Here is a 15,945-nt window from a genome sequence, read left to right as displayed (position 1 = left end):
CGCATTCTGTGACGTAATTGCACTAACATTTCATTTATATTAATATTTAATTAAATCTAAAGTAGTACTGTACAAAATTATAAAAATGGAGTTTTACTAAGTACCATACCCCAAGCTAAAAAGCTAGGAGACGAAAATGACTTTACTCATGTATGCCAAAAGGTTCATAGGTCTTTGTCAAAGAGTGCAATTGGTCAATAGTATCGCGGATACCCAAGGAGCCGTGTTCTTGGATTCTTCACAGATCACCGTAGAATGGCACTTTTTTTTAAATTTGTAGTAGATATTGTAGAATTTCACGAGTTATGTAACCCAAGTTAACATGAGTTACATATATATATAAATATTAGTTAAACCCTATACAAATGTAAAAAATCATCACACACTTGAAGCCAATACCAGCCCTTTAGTTTTTGTAGTATAAGGGTATAAGTGTCATTTAGATTTATGAACTCTTAGATACGCCAAGTTTGTTTTTGTTAGTGTCGCAACCCTTCTGCCCCTAACTTTGTATTAGTTATAGGCTCATATTTTAAACCATTAAAGTCAGTTCTTACCCAGCTTCAAACAGAGTTTTATGAAAACATCTCCATTCAATAATCGCCACCATACTTAATTCACGCTAGATTTTTTTTTCATTAATATTTACATAATATAAATCAATTTTAGGGATATAAACCAATAAAGAACATGAAGAGCCACACCACATTACATATTAGATCACTAGAAGCTAAAAACTGAATAAATTAATTAATAATTAGAGAAATAAAAACTGAAAAAAATTGTTTCGACACCAAAACGTACTTAAATGAATTTTAATATTTAATTGTATCAAATGGTCTTGCATTACCAAGATAATTAAGTGTATTAAACGATATTTAATTAATTAACATACGGATATAATTAGCCTACTCCGGGTATTCGGATATTTTGAAGTCGGGAAAAATCTTTTTGTAACCACAAAATCACTATCGTGTTTGGAATTTTTTTAAACGCCCATTTCAGAGCGCATTCTGTGACGTAATTGCACTAACATTTCATTTATATTAATATTTAATTAAATCTAAAGTAGTACTGTACAAAATTATAAAAATGGAGTTTTACTAAGTACCATACCCCAAGCTAAAAAGCTAGGAGACGAAAATGACTTTACTCATGTATGCCAAAAGGTTCATAGGTCTTTGTCAAAGAGTGCAATTGGTCAATAGTATCGCGGATACCCAAGGAGCCGTGTTCTTGGATTCTTCACAGATCACCGTAGAATGGCAGAACTTGTCTGCCAGTGTTGGGAGTACTTACGGGCTTAAAGATCTGGAGATATTGCTTACAATCATTCCCCTATTCTAGAAAATAATGTTAGATTTCGGTAAAAATAAAAGTTAATCATAGGTAATGTTTAAAACAAACGATAAAGCCGATGTGAGACCGGTTGGATGCGTGCTATTTCACTTTTATTCAACCCAGATACATGTATTGATAACTAAGTTTCCGCTTGACGGCATCGCTTGCATTTTTGCCGCATTTTACTTATGATTACGTATCATATATAGTTATTAAGAATACGATGTGAAAAATGTGTAGAAGTTTGATGTGTTTCTATAACCACCTCTGTACTAGTGCATAACGGATATTTTATTGGATAATCGAAACAATATAATTGCTTTCAGAATCACTTTGAGAACAATGCGAAGAAATATCCTGGCTGGTACAGTTATGGAACCTTACAATTACTTATTGTTATAGTATAAATTTAGTTTTATGTCACAATTAAGGTATTCTCTGCCTATTTATGAGATTTTTTTAATTTAGCTGTAACCTGTTTCATAAAAGCTACTGTAAATCTATAATACGGTAACATTTATCGGCTTTTACGAGTAACAAGTTTATTTGATTAAACTAAAATTAGTCGGTGTAATCACGGAAATCCATATTAAGAATTAATAAAGCTTTATCCACATAAAGGTATATCTACGATACCTAATCTTTTGCATAGATTAAGAATACGTATTTAACATAATGATATACCTTCTTTAATTGAGCTAATTTGTTATCTGTGAACTGTATGTACAAGTCTTTGTTGATCACGCTCTCGCGTACATCAAAGACAAAAATGCACAACCATAGAGATTTTAAGTGTACAATTAATAAATAAAGATATTGAAACACATTATACTTACCAAGATTTGATTTCTGTTGCTCTATAGGACCACAGTAATCTAATCAAACAATTCATAGTAATTTATATTGTTAATGAAACCACCAACATTCCTGGGAATCGCTCTCAGAGCCATGCAGCGGTGTAAGCTGTAAACTATGCGTTCATTAGCCGACACGTTCTGACCACAATTCATTGCAAATTGAAGATACCCTGTCTGTTTTGTTGTTACATTGCTATTAATTAAATAGTATATGCGTAAATAGTAATGTATAAGTTAAATAGCAAAGGAGTGAGGGCGACAAAATCAGATACGACAAAGTGATGCTTAGAATGTGTATTGATTAGTAAAAAGAGGTTTTATTAAAAGGAGAGCCTTTTAGAACTTAGAAACCCAATTGAAGAAAAAAACATTACCACAAAAAAATAGAAAAGAAACAAAATACATGTATCTATTTCGCGAGTAATAAGTAAGAAGAAGGAGATCGTAACTAAAAGAGTGATTTGAAAAGAGTAGGATGGATAGGAACAAATTGAGAACTATTGTCGCCTCGACAAAGGCGTATTGAGTTAGTTTATATTGAGTAATTACAGTAGCGTTATCACAATCGTCACGACAATTATATCTATTTATCGTGACGTCACACAGATAATGATAACTCACGATAACGCACAATATATCCGTATTTTTGGGGTTTACGTATCATCAACGGTGGTCTGGGGTACCCGGTGGCTGCCCGCGACTGGGCCGTGTGGTATTCGAGACCTCTGCTGATCCTGAAGGGGCCCGTTTTTTATCTAATTTTTTAGCTATCTTGATTGATTGGGTTAATTAATCGATTGGCTGTAACAGTTTTAACATCGATAAGGTTTTCTAATTATTGACGCCTTGAACGATTGTAGTGCACTTTGAAGAAGACTCACAAGATATTACTTGGATTCGTTTGCGTGTGACAGAAACAACATATTCTTTTAAAGTTAATCAGTACATTACTCAGAAGCAGTACTTCTTTTGTAAATTCCCATTAGTGAATACTCGCAAACTTTCCAAATTGAACTCAAATATTGAGGGCAATACTTCTTAAGTTTAAAGGTAAGGAGCGCCACAAACGCAATAGAACCTTTCTTTTCGTTCTTTTGTAATCAACTTCACAATAATTCATAATACGTCATAAGAACCTGTTGAAAAGATACCTTTACATATGAAGAGTACTCGAAATACGCTAAGAGATACTTGTATCGAGTGTCGGGGCGTGAGGCGAGTCACAGTTTCTATACGACTTTCAGTAATGAAGGGATTAATAAAATGACTTATGTTGCGTGTGAGGTCAATAAGTTGAAATTTAAGGGAAACATAATAATTTATTATAACCTTGTTACCATTCCCTACGCTTCGTTGAAATAGTCATAAAAGTTGTCAAGGTGTAGTTACATCAGTTGAGTATGTTTTAAATATCTCTTTTTTTATATCAATTTTCACGGTACTTGCACTTCTACTAGTCATTCTAAAAGTCTATTTGCTTATATAAAATGGTGTAAATTTTAGACAAGTTTCACCACTGTCAGTTAAATGTTCTAAAGTAAGTAAGTAAGTGTACGCATAACTGGTCATCTTGAGAAGTCGGTGTTAGTCGTGATGCCCAGGTACTGGTTCGAGACTGATACCGTCTTTAGGAGAAACCCTGGGTCTTATCTCTAGAACTACATTGAGCTTATAGCTTTTTTATTTTATTCTTCGACGGGTTATAATGTAATTTCTTACGTATTGCAATTTAAACAAGCGTTAAACATGTATTACTATCGATTGCTTTAACTACATGAGAAACTTTCAACCACAATTTTTGTTACCTCCGTTAGGGTGACTGACAGTTGGTCAAGACAGGATGGTAACGAGGCGGCTTATACCTAAATGGGGTCCAACTTAAAACTATAAAACAAATTAATAACAAAACTATTAAACGGATTAATCTAATAAATACTGACATTAATAAATTAATTAAATTGGAATGAATAAAGCTTCGTTGAATAATTCATAAAAAGTTGTCTATAGTACGTAGTTACATCAGTTGAGAATGTTTTAAAATAACTTTATATTTCTTACTTATATATGCACTAAGTGAACTATTTTTTATATGTATTTATCTCTACTACCAATTGCCTATTACGTATCACAATATCCATCGTATCATGCCTACCAGCATCATATTCAACAAGATATTTACTCATATTCTCTTCTTCAGGCACAAAATTTATTAATGCCCTAGAAATATATCTGCCCCATAATCCATTACGTGAATTCATGCTATTGAGACAATCACTAACTTGTTAAATAAACACTCGATTTCTACTATTATATGTATGTATGTTTAACTGTAAATCGGTTACACTCAGCTCACTCATTACCCTACAACAAATACAGTATAGTATTATTCTATAGAGTATTTAAAAAACGGTATGTAATTCTATAAAAAATAGCGAACCGTTTTCAATTTCGGAAAGCAATTTTCCAATATAATTTTCTCCTCGTTAGTCGGAACTTCAATTTAAAACTAATAGCTTTAGCCAACAAGCGATGAACTATGCAAAAATATTTTGTTTCTAAATTACATTCCGAATTTTTTTAATAATCTCAACACCGAATAAAAACTGTCAACGTTCATTCATAGAACTTTATTGCACACAACAACCAGCTAAACCAAACGAGAAGATAATATTTTCGCCCAATCCATCTCGGAGTTATTTCCTCATTTTTTAAATCTTTACATTAGTAACCAGCAATGCATTACCAGCAATGCTCCGAGACCTCTACCTTATCATTTTGAGGCAGCTTTTATAAAGATAGTTCGTACTATTAGTAGCCTGCGGCGTCTCCAGCATCGCTGTTCTAAAGTTGCATTTTGAGTTGTGCTAGTCTGAAATCTAACTAAGAGAAAAGAGGGCTTAAATTTTAAATCCAAGTACATAGTTGTAGGGTTACAAGAATGAGGACGATGTTGCCACAAGGCATACCTTCGCATCTCTTGAATTATTAATAAGAATCTCCTTTTAGCGTGTTGTTTTAGGGAAATTCGTGTGGGTATATTAAAGATTACTTTGCTTAAATAATGTAAAATGTTTTTGATGGAAGCGTGTTGGCTTTTATTTCAAAAGAGTGAAGTTGCAGAATTATAATTAATAATAAAATATGTATTATACATTTCTTGCTTGATGAATTACTTTGATATTTATAGTTAGAAAAGTTAAGGAATATAAAAACATAATTTTTAATCTTACTAAGAATTTTAATTTTATACTGGCATCAGTATCGTAGACCGCTATATATATCTCGGATCCCAAATCTCTAACGACGGCAGCTCTGTCCCCGGGATAAAAAGGCGAATCGGCATGGCTAAAGATGCCATGACGTTTAGGCAACATCTGGAAGAAAAGAGGACTTGATATCAAAACTAAAATAAGACTGAAACGGGCTCTAGTGTTCCCCATCTTCCTGTATGGAGTAGAAACGTATCGAAGGATCGATGCCTTTGAGATGTGGTGTTGGCGGCGAATTCTCAGAATACCTTAGACTGCGAAGCGTACCAATACATTGATCTTAACCCAACTCCGCATGCGGACGCGCCTACAGCGAATCGTATCTTCAATCTTTTCGGCCATACAATGATGAATGAATGATGAGAATTTGGAGGAACTGATAGTGTTTGGTAACACAGAAGACAAAACATCACGTGGCCGTTCACCAACCAGATGGGCCGATCAAGTGATATACTCATAACATGCCGATTAAAGAGAGAAGCAATTTATTATGTATATATAGAAGCAATTTATATGTTATAAAAGCTTGATGTTTTGGTCCTTCCGCTTGAGTTTATAGCTAAGTAGCAAATAATAATGCGGTTGCTAAGAAGTAATTAGTACATTCAAGTCAGTTAAATGTATCTGGCTCCTTTAAACTAAATAGATATGATAAGCAAGCATTGCCAGCATCACTAGACTTTTCGTAAAGTTTAAATTTTCATTTCTAGCAACCCTAAAAGCTCGCATGCGCTAAAAAGCGCGCGCTCGATCGATACCCGTCGTGAGATATTAGTCCGCGCCGCGCCGGGCCACCGCGAGCCCGCGTCGCGGCCATGAACGCGCGAGCTCTATTCATCGCGCTATCAGCACTCCTCCTAGCATCTATTGGAAATGCCGAAAAAAGCAAGTTCTGTAAGTAACCTTCTCTCAAATCACTTACTTTTCGTTTATTTCAGTTAGGTATACCTACCGGCGTCCGCAAAGCGCCCCCTAGCGGCGACCGCTTAAGAATACTTAGAAGAATTCGCGGTTATTACGCTTAATGGGACACCATTTTGCGACATAGCCTATTTGGGATTATGAGTGATAACTTCAGTTAAAGTTATAATGAGTTTGAACAAGGCTTACACGTTATGTACAGGTAGGGTTCAGTAAAATATTGAAAATAAGCACCAAATGTAAGGGTTTTGCAACTTTTGATCTGAAAGATCCTGAAGATTTGTAACGTTAAAGATTTAATGATATCAATGAAATATCATAAACCAGGTCCCATCAAAACTTTCTATGGTATCCGTATACCGAATCTGTATTAATAAAATCATTTCTTTAGTGTCTCACTTTATATAGTAGAATATTGGAAAAGTTCTTCATTAAATAACAAAATGCGGTAATGGATAGCTAGTTAATATGCCGTAAATAGGTCAGCTAGGAGCCTAGCACAGAGCTCTATGTCTTACGTACGTCTACGAAGTGTGTCAAGCATGCTGAAGATGTTGGCTTGTAATTGGATTTCTGTTACATTTTCCACGCGTTTTACTTGATATGATATGTCCACTTGTCTTTTTAATTGGAATTTTAGTTTTCTCTTATTTCTAGTTTCTCATTTCATAAGTTCACGAGTTATAACAAGATGCCGTTATTATCAGACATTAAATCAACACCAGGTCAAAAGCAGATTTATTCGCAATCATTTAGTAATTTAGTGATAACAATGCCAACCTTTGACACTTGTTGATTACACGGTAAAGTACTTATTGATCTTCTGCCAACTGGTCCCGGCCCTCCGCATTGCCTTGGAGGTCCAGCCATGAGGATAGTCTCCCCCGGAACAAGCTTTAATAATTTATTCATATTGATGTTCACACCTGTTGAAGAACTCGAACCTACGAAAATGTTTATTTGTTTGTATAAATATATGTAGGAAGATGATTAAATTTAATCAATTCTTATTATTTGGTTAGACGTAAGTCTGTTTAGAAAAACTACACAGGAATTCTGTGATTTTTAAGTTTTCGGTCTTAAACGTAAATATATAATACTAAAAGTAACAGTTTTGATAGAATTTGATTTCAGTCTAGTATATTTTAGTAATGATGTCTTGTGGTAAAACGTCCATCTCTCAAGTCATAGGCCGTACATTCAAAGGTCTTCTGTTAATCCATAGATCTTTTTATATATGCGACCATATTCGGTGACCCAAATTAGAAACGACCAAAAGCGATCCTATTGCACCCCATCTTAGAATAACAAGAGCGTCCTCAATACGTTTTATCTGGAATTAATTCAGTCACGTTATTTCTTTATGTATATATGTCGTATATAAATATTATTAATTTAGTAAAATTATTATAAATTTGAACATTTCTTATATTCTCGCGCTTCACTTTTCGACCGGCTTAATCCTTTAGCGTTGGTGGCCCTCACTGCACAAATGCCCAAAATGCATGCGTTTTTAAAGCAATTTGCCGCGCACTACCGCTATGTGGAACCAGCTCCCTGTTGAGGTATTTCCGATCTAATACAATTTAGTGTCCTAAATAATGCGTAATTATTGCCAGTGTCCATGGGTAGTATTACTTTACACCAGTTGAGCCTCCCCTGTTATATGAAAAAGAAAAACATTTACGATAGTTATACTCGATATAATATTATGTAAACACTTTCCATTACATATTAAAAACAAAAAACAACAATTGAACTAATGCTCTTTCCATTTACGAACCCAATCATCCAAAACAAGATGAAGATGATGAGAATGAGATCTGAAAATTGCATTCAGGAAAACAGAGAAATGGAAAAATATAGGAGACTTTTACCCTTTTTAGTAATCTAGTAACTAGATTACTAAAAATACTTACGTATTTTTTTACAACTAATTGTATACTAATAAAACTACTACTTATATTAAGAAATATTAACTAACCAATTTTTGTATGGATCATTAATCAATCTCTAATAATAAGATTCTGTAACAAAATGTTTACACACATATATATATACGTTAGCTACTCAAAACCTGCGATGACTAAAAATGGTAGCGAAGCAAATTACTTCATAATGTGGACCAAAAGCTGGTGATTTTCTAAGCGCAGCTACAGCTCTCACAACTCCAAAGTGTTCGTTTGCGAATTCTATTTTAGCATTCGCATATCTATAATTTGGTGCAAGTGGTAGCCAGCTTTCACCACTTGTAAACCCTGCTGTTGGAGAATCATCCCACGGGAAGGGAGCAGCAAAGGGCGCAGCTAGTGTAGGCCAACATTTATTCGCAGTTGCCCATTCCAATAGCGTGTCAGCGGCACCGAGCTCATCACCTTGTTGTATAATGGTAGCGCCAGGTAAGAATAAAGATATAATATTGATTGCATCAACAAACTCACTGCCATAACGCGAGGCAACCCGGCTATCCGAACTAGAAGTCTGAAAGAATATTTAATGCGTTATGTAAATTCTTATATTGAAGAAACCTTTTAATTTTATTTATAAGTGAGACTTTCTTTTTGATAAGCATAAATAAATATCTCTTAAAACGTATATAGCGTGTTGTAAAATATCCAATGTCCAAATAACGAACATATTCCCCGAACGACATGGCTATATTTTGGAGGCTTATGGTAGATTAAAACTGACAAGAACAAGGAACTCACGCGCCACGTGGGGGTCATATCTTGTGGGCAGTACACGAGCTCAGTATGTAAAGCTACGGCCAAAGATGGCGATGTTCTCACCGGGCCAGTTAAGGCATTACTGATTATATTGACTCTGTCTCCGTAGTACATTGCTGCAGTTTCTATTTCGAACGCTGTATCAGCTAAAGTTATTCTGGAAATAGATCAATAACTAATCGTAAGTCGTATCGTAAACTATTCGTAGTTTAAATGCTTTTATGTATCCATTAGGTATCTTTTTCACTTATTCCCTTAATACTTTTAATAAAGTTTAAAATTGAGTTTAATTATAATTATTGCTAAATAAAGCTTACGGCTTCTCATTGTTAGCGGCTCTGGTACAACTGAGGGCGTTTGTAGCCATTTTTTGTACGAATTTGACTCCACATTCATGATTAATGGTGAAATCAGGACTGAGTACAAGTCCCGCAAAGCCTCGATGAAGCCACACACATTGAGCTCTCCTAAAAGCTTCCGTTACACCGTCTGAGCAGAGGTTTAGTTGAGTTTCGTTATTAATAGAAGCGGAATAAGAATTTCTGATGTTATTCCACAGCCATTCTACGCCATCAATCTATAAAGCGATTATGGAATCTTATTTATTTATTTACTCTTAGTTACCCTAAATATACACATAAAACTTTCTAATGAAGGAGTTCCATCTGGTTTAAAAATATAATGAATACATAAAACAATCACCGTTGGGTCTTCTGGACTGTCTCGCCATATAACCCAGTCCTCATAACCTAAAGTCTTTGCAGCGCTAAGGTTGAACCATTCTGACAAAGTACTAATACTGCGCACGTCTACACTTACTAACAACTTAAGATCTGAAAAAAAAAAATATTCTTTTATTCCGCTTCCAGCTTTATGAAAAGAGAAAAGACTCATGTCGATACTGTGCAAGTATATTCCAAAATTATAAATATGTCAAGTATTAATATTAATAGTCAATAAGATAATTCGTTTTTGACAGTTCACAAGAATCGAGACGGTCTCTCTGAGCGATGCATTTACATGCCTCAAATTTCATCGCATATATCGCCTCCTATAAAGGAGAATAGAATTATTCCCACACAAAATCTATCATTATTATTTAATTATAGGTATTAATTTAAAATTAAATACCTAATTATTTTTAAAACAAAACACCATACAAAATCAAGGAACTTTTTTATTAAAACAGTTACTTACCTAATTTTCGAGATTTTTCAATTAATTTTTTTAATGCGTCTTCATCTCCGTAGCGTTGGTCAATTTCGGTGAAACCTACAGTACCTGGGTGGTCACAGTCAGGGCTCTTGGCATTAATTGGAGATAAAATAACAGCATCAGCTCCTACCGCTCGAATATAACTTAACTGTTTGGTTGCGCCTAAACATAAATATAAAGATAGTCGCCAATACAGAAATATTATTTTAATATTTGAAAGCGACTTGATTGAGATTGTATTATAAAGCTTATACAAAAATGATTTGCTACCAACAAAGCAATCTATAAATATTTTACTGACTTTGGATTAATGAGAAATTTACCCTTTTCCAAAAGGGTTTCTGTATTAATTTTACGGCGAATTGAAAAGCAACGAATAGGGATTTCTTATCATCATCATGGTGTTATAAAATTTTATTTTTTATGTTTAAAACGCTCTTAGCCGAAGACCTTATAAGCAAGCATAATCGTACTAATATTACATACAGGAAATTTGTATACTTGTAATGAAGTTTTTGTGAGAGTCAACTATAAATCCTCAGAGATTTAATGATTATTAATCATAAGACAAATAGGATTTTGCTTATTAGTTCCAAAATAGCACTACGATTTTTATTTTGGTTTAAAGCTTCTGTTTTCTTTCGTGAACACATAAACTACTAAAAAGATTTCAATAATTGTTTCACTATTTAATTTTCGAAATATTGTCGAAGCGTGCGTCGTTTAGATACTAGTTTTTAACTCATAAATCAGATACGAATACCTATCAGGTCTCCCAAGCCATCTCCATCAGAATCCTTGAAAGAATCCACTAATAATTTGTAGTAGATAGTATTATTCCAGCCTCCAAACACACTCTTGGCCAGCATCACAGTCATAATCACAACGAGCCACATTGTATTACACTGATTGATATTCGAATTTGATTGTGCTAGTGAAGGTAATTTGATGAATCTGCCATTGATGTTATTACTATTTAATGAATTAAATCGTTGTCTGTGAAGCGTTTTACGTTTTAGTTAACTCCACCCTTAGATGTTTTTAATTATCTACCAATATTGGTATTTCGAATTTTTACTCTCAAATTACGTTTAAAATTCGTAAGAGTTTTTGAATTATTATATGACGACACATAATACAGCAAAAAGAACACAATAATTTTAACTTTTATGATAGACAACGAATGGGTAGGTTAAAACTTTCATAATCTTAAAATCACATTTAAAATTTATTACAATATTTAAATACATGAACATAATACATACTATACGATACAATAAGTTTTGAAGTGTGTTTACATCACTAGAGGAAATGCCATCTATTATTATAGTCTATGCAATTTGATGAAAATTGTCTATCACTGTTATAACATTAACTGCTATTTCAGAGTATTTAATTACATATGGTTCGCATGGGTAAAAACTAAGATGTTTCCACATTGAGCGATTTTTTTTTAAACTGGTGGACTTTTAATCACCAACGCCTCTCCTGGCAGTAGATTTATCTTCCCAAACGTTAAAGTATCACTGAAAAAAAAATTGTTGCATACCATTATATACAAATCATAGAGACTTATATACAAAACAGAAATATATTTTACGACTCTAACACAGATCGTAAAAAACATAAAAAACGGGTTACATAAGTAATTAGGCAACGGCCTTCTCGCTAACAAGCGATTTCTTACAGGCAAGTCTTAATGAAAACTCTTAAAAAAAAGAAACACCTACAGAGAGTAAAGTACAGAAGGGCGTAACAATAACAAAGAAGAACACAAAATAACACTAACTATAACTAAAATAAAGAAAAGTCTAAAGAAAAAGAAAAAAAACAAAATACTAATAGTTATATGTATAAACAAAAATGTACAAGCTAATCCAAGGGTTAACTGAGTCACAATTAATATATATAAGTAGCTAATGACATGATAAAAAAAAGATTTTTAAATAAATTTAAAGACTGTGCTCGTCTGATATCAATTGGTAAGAAATTCCATACCAAGATACTTTGCACAGTAAAGGAGGAGTGATAGAATTAAGTAATATCAATAGGAGTTTCAAGAATTAGATTGTCTTGTTATATAGTTTCTCGAAAAAATTTAATACTGTAAACTTCTTAAGTGTAGTTTATTTAATAAAGTTTACAATTTTACCTTACCAGTACTGCGGTAATTTGATTAAATATTGAGATACTTAAGTATTGAACTCTATTAGGAGATTATGGAGTATATACATCGAAATACGCATTTCTTACCCCACATCTCTGCTAGAATGAATACTCGAAGCATGTAGTCTGAGTGGCGCTGACAAGTAATTGATATTGGAGATGTCGACTGTATCATTGCTTGAACCCACATTGAAAAGTAAAGCATAAGTGTCGTGTGTAATTAGGTACCGGACCAGAACCAAGCTGTTTTCACTTAAAGCCTGGATGAAATAGTTCCCGTGGGACAAGGCTGGCTCCTTCCGAAGCGATGTTAACGTTTTGTATACCTATTTGAATGCATACTACGTAAATTTATTCTGATAATAACAGATTAAATTATTTTAACATTGTGATAAGTTTATTAGTAGTATTAGACTTTTACAACTATACTAATATAACTATAAAAACTGCTGCAATAAGTCCTTCAACGATATTGTATTCGAAGAATGACTCATATTGACTAATAGGTTGAACCAGAAATAGGAAAATGCTTGATATATAATATATTTATATTAATTACGTTTTTTACCTTAAAGTGGCTTTTTGCGGATTCTTTTTGTGCTTGAAGGTTGACTTCTAGATAATCCGCTGCGATAGGCAACCACGTATTAAGGCCAGTGGTAAAACCGGCTTTTGATGAGTCGTCCCAATGGTATGGAGTCCTTGCCGGGTCCCGGGAAAAATCCAAGTAGTTGTCTTCATTGGCCTGATTACATGCCTGGACGTCCACCGTATCCTCCCAACTGACAAAGCCATCTTTCATACCTATTTCTTCTCCTTGGTATGTGATTGCAACTCCTGGCAGCATCATGTTTAACGAATTAAGTCCATCAACCATGTCTGTTCTGAATCTAGACGCCATTCGTTTTTGATCGTGATTGCCAAACTGAGCGTATTCAATCAAAAAAAATAGTTTCAGCCAACAAGAAAACTTTGCAACTGTAAATTTAACTTTAAAGTGCATAAAATGTCTAGATTCTAGATGAACAAAATTGTTGCTCTCGTTCTGAAGGATTAAAATAGCTTGAATGTGGGTTTTCAATTTGAAGTCTCAAAAGTCGAGTATGAAAGCAATACTTACGACCCAATTAGCAACTTGTCCCGAAGGCATGTACGTGAGCCAACGTTTGATTACATAAACGAAGTCCCGAGCGTTAGACTCAGCGGAGAGGCTCGTGATGAAGTCGAAATTGAACGGGAAATGTGATCCGCGCCTGCCTTGTTCGTCGCCGTAGTACAACATCGTCATCGTGATGTTTGCATACGCCTCCGCTAATAGTATTCTGTAATTACCCAAGTATAAAGCTTATGTCAACACAATTATGCTTCTGTTATTTGTAAATGTTTCGTCACTACGTGCTTATATTTTTTTTAATATAGGCGCCTACAGTATCGATATTTATACGTAAATGTTTTGTTTAAAAATAGACTATATGAATTAAGACATCAGCTAAGTTTAATTATTTTAGTGGGCCTTATATATTTTTTTGTCAAAATCTAAATCAAAACCAACTAAATTCAAAAGGTCAAATCATCTTACTTTGTTTCGGCAGTATTGTTTTCCTTCCATTTATCTGCAAAAGCTCTCCACTCGTATACAACATCATACAGCTCTATCTGGTCCCTAATAAATTCCTGAGTTGTATATCCCGCTTGGTCAGGCCTTAGATAAATGTTTCCACTCAAAGGTTCATCAGGATATATACCTTCATAGTTATTAAGATCTGCTTCAAAAAGATGAGGAAGGGCGTCCAATCTGAATCCATCGACTCCTTTTTCAAACCAGAACTTCATAATATTAATCATTTCCTCTCTTACTGCTGGTTCTCTGAAGTTGAAATCTACTTGTTCTTTCGCAAATTGGTGCAAATAATACTGCTGCCTTGCTTCGCTCCATTCCCAGACAGATCCACCAAACTGACTTATCTGATAATAAACGGATTTGTAATGTATACCGTATTATTTGAGTAAAGTCAAATTAACTATTGGTTAAAGTTGTTAAGACGAAACAAAAGCTGATCTAAATACTATACCCAATTCGAAGGAACAGTCCTTGTATTATTTATAAACACAGGATCAGCCCAGATAAAATAATTCTCAAAAGCAGGTTCTCGGGCTTCAGAACGAACGAAATAAATTGACTCATTACTAGCGTGGTTTGGGACGTAGTCAAGAAGAACTTTTATATCTGTTGAAATGTAAAACATAAATATTTTAATGGGTTCGAAGTACAAATCTTTTTGCCAGTAACCAACCAACCAACCTAGCGCGTGTGCTTTTTCAATGAGTTCATTAAAATCAGCCATAGTTCCGTATTCCTCTTGGATATTATAAAAGTCACTGATGTCATAACCAAAATCCACCATGGGAGATACAAAAACCGGAGACATCCATATTGCACCAATTCCAGCCTCAACAAAATGTTCTAGCTTTGACGTGATTCCTGGAAAAATAATAATGCACATACACTTGGCCTAACTTATGCATACTAAAGCTTTCGGGGTTATTGATAACCTGTATTCTTATGTTTTTCCCCCAGAGAAGTATAAGCTTTACTTGTGAGGGCAAAAGTCAAAGATTTTTTGAAGGACGTTTGGTAATAAATTGCAGCAGTTCTTACTTCAAAATTGTAACGGCTATTTCTCAGATCTAGGCTTGTTATTGATCATATTAAAAAACATCACTTAATAACAGTGATTATTTAAAAAAGAGGACTATGATTATATAAAAAATTACCTCTTAGATCACCAATTCCATCTCCATCGCTGTCTTTAAAGGACCGAGGGTAAATCTGGTATATAACAGTGTGTTCCCACCAGTCCATGGGCTTTAGATCTGGAGGGTCCGAACCTCTAGTAACAAGGAATGCCCATGTCAAACTTCCAACAACCGCTCCCAGAGCTATGATGACCACTAGAGAGATTCCAAGCAACTTCGCAGGCGGCATTTCGATTGACAAGTGGTCACTAATAATCAATAGTATAGAAATCCATAAACAACATATCTTGTTATATTGTACAATTGCATTATAAAGATAAAAAGCATGATCTAGATAGATATATTTTTAAGTATCTGTCAATAACAATGACGAATGTGGAATCAACGTGAGATACAAATTTGAATAATTATATAATTCGTAAAAATTTTGTATAATATCAAGTAAAATAAAAAATAAATCTCCAAAAGTGCAATCGAATTACAAATACAATATCTCGATGTACTTCTTATACGAATAGTAGAGTAAAGTACAACTTTAAATATTTTTGTATAGTTTTTAAAATGTGAATAAAACGTACTAGATTATCGTGTATATATATTGTTGTGTATGATATAATGTTATCAGAGTCTTAATGACTGGTTCTTTTTAAAACATTATCGAATGTTCCTGTTATATAGATTCTTAGATATTAA

General features: G+C 33.9%; 2 protein-coding genes across 3 annotated transcripts; both read right to left on the bottom strand.

Annotated features, from left to right (window-relative positions):
- Positions 1-7,219: 7,219 nt before the first annotated feature.
- On the bottom strand, positions 7,220-11,207 carry LOC123708388 (maltase A3-like; the record flags this gene model as incomplete). Its single annotated transcript, XM_045659063.1, has 8 exons — positions 11,093-11,207; positions 10,312-10,491; positions 9,817-9,947; positions 9,432-9,691; positions 9,097-9,271; positions 8,501-8,869; positions 7,625-7,721; positions 7,220-7,332 (listed from the first exon to the last, which is right to left on the bottom strand). Coding segments are annotated over exons 1-8 (1,440 nt in total), but the record flags the coding sequence as incomplete, so codon positions are not given.
- Positions 11,208-11,538: 331 nt separating this feature from the next.
- LOC123709116 (maltase A1-like) lies at positions 11,539-15,490 on the bottom strand. 2 transcript variants are annotated; one of them, XM_045660249.1, is made up of 9 exons: positions 15,271-15,490; positions 14,798-14,977; positions 14,568-14,722; positions 14,075-14,460; positions 13,616-13,817; positions 13,064-13,420; positions 12,583-12,821; positions 11,770-11,855; positions 11,539-11,737 (listed from the first exon to the last, which is right to left on the bottom strand). In XM_045660249.1, exons 1-8 carry the CDS (start codon positions 15,479-15,481, stop codon positions 11,783-11,785), a joined length of 1,803 nt encoding a protein of 600 aa, XP_045516205.1. In that variant the 5' UTR covers positions 15,482-15,490; the 3' UTR covers positions 11,539-11,737; positions 11,770-11,782. The 2 variants fall into 2 exon arrangements, with proteins under 2 accessions (XP_045516205.1, XP_045516204.1); XM_045660248.1 differs by having other exon boundaries at positions 11,539-11,855.
- Between the last annotated feature and the right edge of the window lie 455 nt (positions 15,491-15,945).

Source organism: Pieris brassicae, chromosome 4 (genome assembly GCF_905147105.1).
Source record: "Pieris brassicae chromosome 4, ilPieBrab1.1, whole genome shotgun sequence".
Lineage (NCBI taxonomy): Eukaryota > Metazoa > Arthropoda > Insecta > Lepidoptera > Pieridae > Pieris > Pieris brassicae.
This window is presented reverse-complemented; position numbering and strand designations above follow the sequence as displayed.

Excerpts from the sequence above, each read along its gene's own strand:
- LOC123709116 (XM_045660248.1), bottom strand. The coding sequence starts at position 15,481 with ATGCCGCCTGCGAAGTTGCTTGGAATCTCTCTAGTGGTCATCATAGCT. Across the intron at positions 14,723-14,797 it reads TGAAAAAGCACACGCGCTAG|ATATAAAAGTTCTTCTTGAC; the intron begins GTTGGTTGGTTG and ends ACATTTCAACAG. Across the intron at positions 11,856-12,582 it reads CATTCTAGCAGAGATGTGGG|TGATACTTTAACGTTTGGGA; the intron begins GTAAGAAATGCG and ends TTTTTTTTTCAG.